This window comes from Thalia democratica, chromosome 7, assembly GCF_965202585.1.
Source record: "Thalia democratica chromosome 7, ktThaDemo2.hap1.1, whole genome shotgun sequence".
NCBI classification, from domain to species: Eukaryota; Metazoa; Chordata; class Thaliacea; order Salpida; family Salpidae; genus Thalia; species Thalia democratica.
In genome coordinates, this window is record NC_139171.1 from 33748791 (window position 1) to 33752846 (window position 4056).

The following is a 4056-nucleotide window of genomic DNA, read 5'->3' on the forward strand; positions in this document are numbered from 1 at the left end:
TAGTACTTATTTAAATTCATTTAAAATTACGTAAAGTTTCTTTTTAGTATGTTTTTGTCAGAAGATGTAAAAAAATAACAAAAATAAAAATAACTTATGTTGATATCTGTAAAAATAATGATATAATTTACACTAGTTTTACATACTTTAATTAAATGTAATTTATATTTTTTAGAATGCTTAAAACTTGTTTCTTTTAACCAAAAACCTACTAATAAAACTCTTTTTAATTCTAACCATGAATTCTACAACTTGTGTTTAAACGTTTCATTAAAGTGATCAAACTTTTTGTACTATAAAGTTTTTTCTTGTATACACCTGGCGTTTAGAACTACCGACAATCAGACTAAATTAAAATCTAATTATAGTTTAGAAAAATGAATATCATCGTGCGTGAATAATGCTACTATAAAGTAATACTTTATGTCTTACTAATTAGTTACGTATTTGAAAATTTATTACAATTCATCAAATTAAAGGTAAATAAATTACATTCAAGTTTGAAATTTATATTAAATTTCAAACCTGATGAACTTAACAGGTTTTTATCGTCTTTTACGCTTACATATAAAATTGTTTCCTGCCTTGAAAACAAGTTTATCTAATCACTTCAAGATAAACTTTAGTATTTAAATTAATACTTTATAAGTATGTAAACTATTTTTCAAAGTTCTAAAAAGTTAGTTTGTAAACAAAATAAGTTTTTTTAGTACTTATAAAACTAAAAACAACTTTTATGAAAAGCTTAAACTTGTTAGATAAAATACAAAGCTATCAAAAAAAAAATTAAAAACTAAAAACTTCCCTTGAAGGCAGTCTTTTTTCATTCATTTCTCGTCGTAATTAGTTAAGTTTGTGTTAAAACTTTAAGTTTAACTCGCATAATTAATTTTATAACAATAAATCATTGTTTACGATTAAATCGATTTTTAACCAGTTGTAAAGTCGTTACTAGTTGTATAAGCATTTATACAAATGTAAGCAAACTGTTGTAAGTTTCTAAGCATTTTTTTTTCCTTAACGTTCTATCTACTTTACGCGCTTAAAAATATAACAACTACATATTTAAATTTGAGCAATAAATTAAAAAAAATTTACTTTCAAGATTTAATCAAGTAATTTAATTATATAAAACGCAAGCATGGGCAAACCATATCCACAAATAATAATTCATGTTATTGGAAATGGTGGAGTTGGGAAATATTCTCTCACCACAATGTTTACAAAAGGGTGGCTTCCTGATAAGAAAGAGGACGAAAGTATGTTTTTTTTCATATAACTAGAGCTGCATTTTGGTTATAGTTAACAAATCATATTACAAAAATGTGTAACGATTTCGATAAATTGCCTTAAATAGTTTTGGCAAAGTATTAGTATATTTGAAAAATAATTAAAATTAAGAAATAAATAAAATTATTTATTTATTACAAAACTTAAATTTAAAAACTTAGATCTTCGCACAAGAGTAGTTTCTTATTTAAATAAATTTATTATAAATTAAGGTCACACCAAAAAGCTTAAGTTGGAGAAGCTAAAGTACGAGATCGTCGTAAAAATATTCAACGACGGTGAGCTGCAAAACTACAGCGAACTTCAAAAACACGCCATCCTGTTGGTCTACTCCCTCTCCGACCAGTCCTCCTTCCAGCCAATCAGAAGCGAGGATTCAGCCGTCCGCAAGGCGGTCAGCCAATCAGAAGTGCCCGTGGTCCTGGTGGCCAACAAAGTGGACGAGGCGACGCTGTCCAGGCAGGTCGAGGAGGAGGAGGGGAAAAGGGCGGCAAAAGAAATGAACTTTCTGGACTTTTTCGAAACCGCCGCCACGTGCAACCGCAACGTGCAGAAGTCGTTCAACCGTCTCATCATCGAGTGTTTGGAAAAATTCCCCGAATTGAGGGACGCAGCGAAGAAACGGGGGTCGAAGTGTACAGTTATGTGATTGGTTTAAAATGTTCGGTTGTCCAATCATATCAGCAAAAAGCGGCACTTAGAAATGAATTTAACTTCGAGTTTGTTTATTTGTATTTGCACACTGATATGTTGCCTGAATTTTTTTTTTCAGAATTGTTTTAAAAGCCCTTTCAAATAGTTTGGCTTTAAACTATTTTACAGAGGTACGTGTAGTGTTTAAAAGTTGTTTTTGTTTTTAACAACTACAATAGTTATTTAGAGCGCTTTTTTTGGTACATATTGCTGAATGTACTAAATTCGTTTTTTATAAACTTTTTAATAACAGTTAAAAGAAATAAAATGTAAATACATAAACTTAGAAGCTTTGTTTATAGAAATGATAAAATATTTTGTTTTGTACTTCTGTTGTTAGAAGACAGTTGCTAAACAAAAATTATACTGTAATTAATGAACAATTTTGATGTTAACTTTATTCTCCAGTGTGCGAACATGTTTTCTTTTGCTTTAATCTCTAGAGATGAAATATGAAAATATTAAAAAACAATAACAGCTGCAAAAACTATACTAAATGTCGCAGTTTAATAACGATAAAATTTCAATTGACACTTCAACTGCGTTTAGCTTTTATATAAATAGTATGTTGATCTTGACGTATCGGTCAACAAAATTTTCTATTATTTAATAATCACTACTTGTTTTTAATTTTTTAACTAAGCCTAACTAACTTTTATTATTTCAGTTCGAAACATTTTTCAAATTAAAGTTTAGTACAAACTCTAACTTTTGTTAAAATATTTTTGTAATATTGCTATAATCTTCTTTAAATAACCAGAAAATAGTTTTTAATCAATAAGTTATAAATATTGTTTTGATAATACTATTAAACTTAAATGTTTACTACATGTTTTTTTTTAAATAAAACACCACAGAGTTATGTAATTGATAAACTTATGTATATATAAATATTTCAAGATAAGATGTAACATTAAAAGGCGTTAAATCCTAGAGATTCTGATAAGCTAAGCTTGTCGGAATATATACCACAGATGTTTTTGTGTTAAAACTTTGTTCCGACTAACGGCGTTTCACTGCTCTCAAATAAATTTAAAAACAGATCTACGGAGTCTAAAATATTAACACACATTAGAAAAAATGCATGTATAATTATGTATAATATTTATGTGAGTAGTAACTATAAACAAATTTTATGGTTTAAAAACAAAGTTTGTTTAAAAAACAAAGTTTTTGTGAATAATTTTGTGTTTTTATTCCAAACTTAATCGCACAACACTTCTTGGATACATTTTAACGTCTTGTCAGGGACAGCCTATTTGTTGATACTAATTTGTTAATACTACTTTTTAAAGACTAATTGTTGATGTAACGTTGTTGTTGATAGTAAAGAGCTTTCATTTTAAAATGAACGCTCTTAAAAAGACCTGGTGCCCAAAAATGCATTTCGCTTATCGAGTCGCACACCACGGATACCTTTTAATGTCTTGTCCAGGACATTAAATAGAAAGGAGCTTACATTTTCAAAATGAAACGAGACCTAAAGTAAGCTAAAGTATTTGGTAATATGGATACTTGACCAAAAGGTATGTCATTTAATTACAGTTGGGCTTTTCGGATATTTTACACGTTTACTTGAATGCTTTTTTTTGCAATAAAGTGATAAAGGTGTTTTGTTGTGTTAGTCAGTATTTCATCCTAATAATGTTTGGTCATGTACTAGTTACGACAAATGAAAAGAGATTTTCGGATAAATATATCCGGTTTTTTAGGTATGAAACAGTTGCTTCTAATATAATTTTGCTACCTACACTTGATCTTTACTTCTTTCTAACAGTAAAGCTTTTTTTAAATGCTACGAACATGAATCTTTAGATTTTCACGAAAAAATTTATTAAGATGTTGATAGTTTTATTAAATAAAAAACATACCCTGTAAACGTCAAGCATAAAAATAGTTATTCATTAAAATTGCAACAATTTTTTTTTATAAAATATAAAACTTTTTCATACAGTATTGTTTTTATTATCATACGATGTAATAAAATTATCCATTTTCGTCGTGCGACGTTGTACTCAGGCATCAAAACCTGAGCCAGGTAAATAGAATACACACGAAAAGTAAAACAATTAC

The 4056-nt window shown here is 28.1% G+C and overlaps 1 protein-coding gene across 1 annotated transcript; it reads left to right on the top strand.

Annotated features, from left to right (window-relative positions):
• Positions 1-1141: 1141 nt before the first annotated feature.
• On the top strand, positions 1142-2267 carry LOC145840633 (ras-related protein rapB-like). Its single transcript, XM_082947951.1, has 2 exons — positions 1142-1259; positions 1503-2267. The coding sequence occupies exons 1-2, from the start codon at positions 1142-1144 to the stop codon at positions 1937-1939; spliced, it is 555 nt and encodes a 184-aa protein (XP_082804077.1). The 3' UTR covers positions 1940-2267.
• Positions 2268-4056: the final 1789 nt, after the last annotated feature.

Bases quoted from the DNA above. Each gene is read 5' to 3' on its own strand.
- LOC145840633 (XM_082947951.1), top strand. From the start codon at position 1,142: ATGGGCAAACCATATCCACAAATAATAATTCATGTTATTGGAAATGGT. The intron at 1,260-1,502 runs GTATGTTTTTTT...TTATAAATTAAG, and splicing joins TGATAAGAAAGAGGACGAAA to GTCACACCAAAAAGCTTAAG.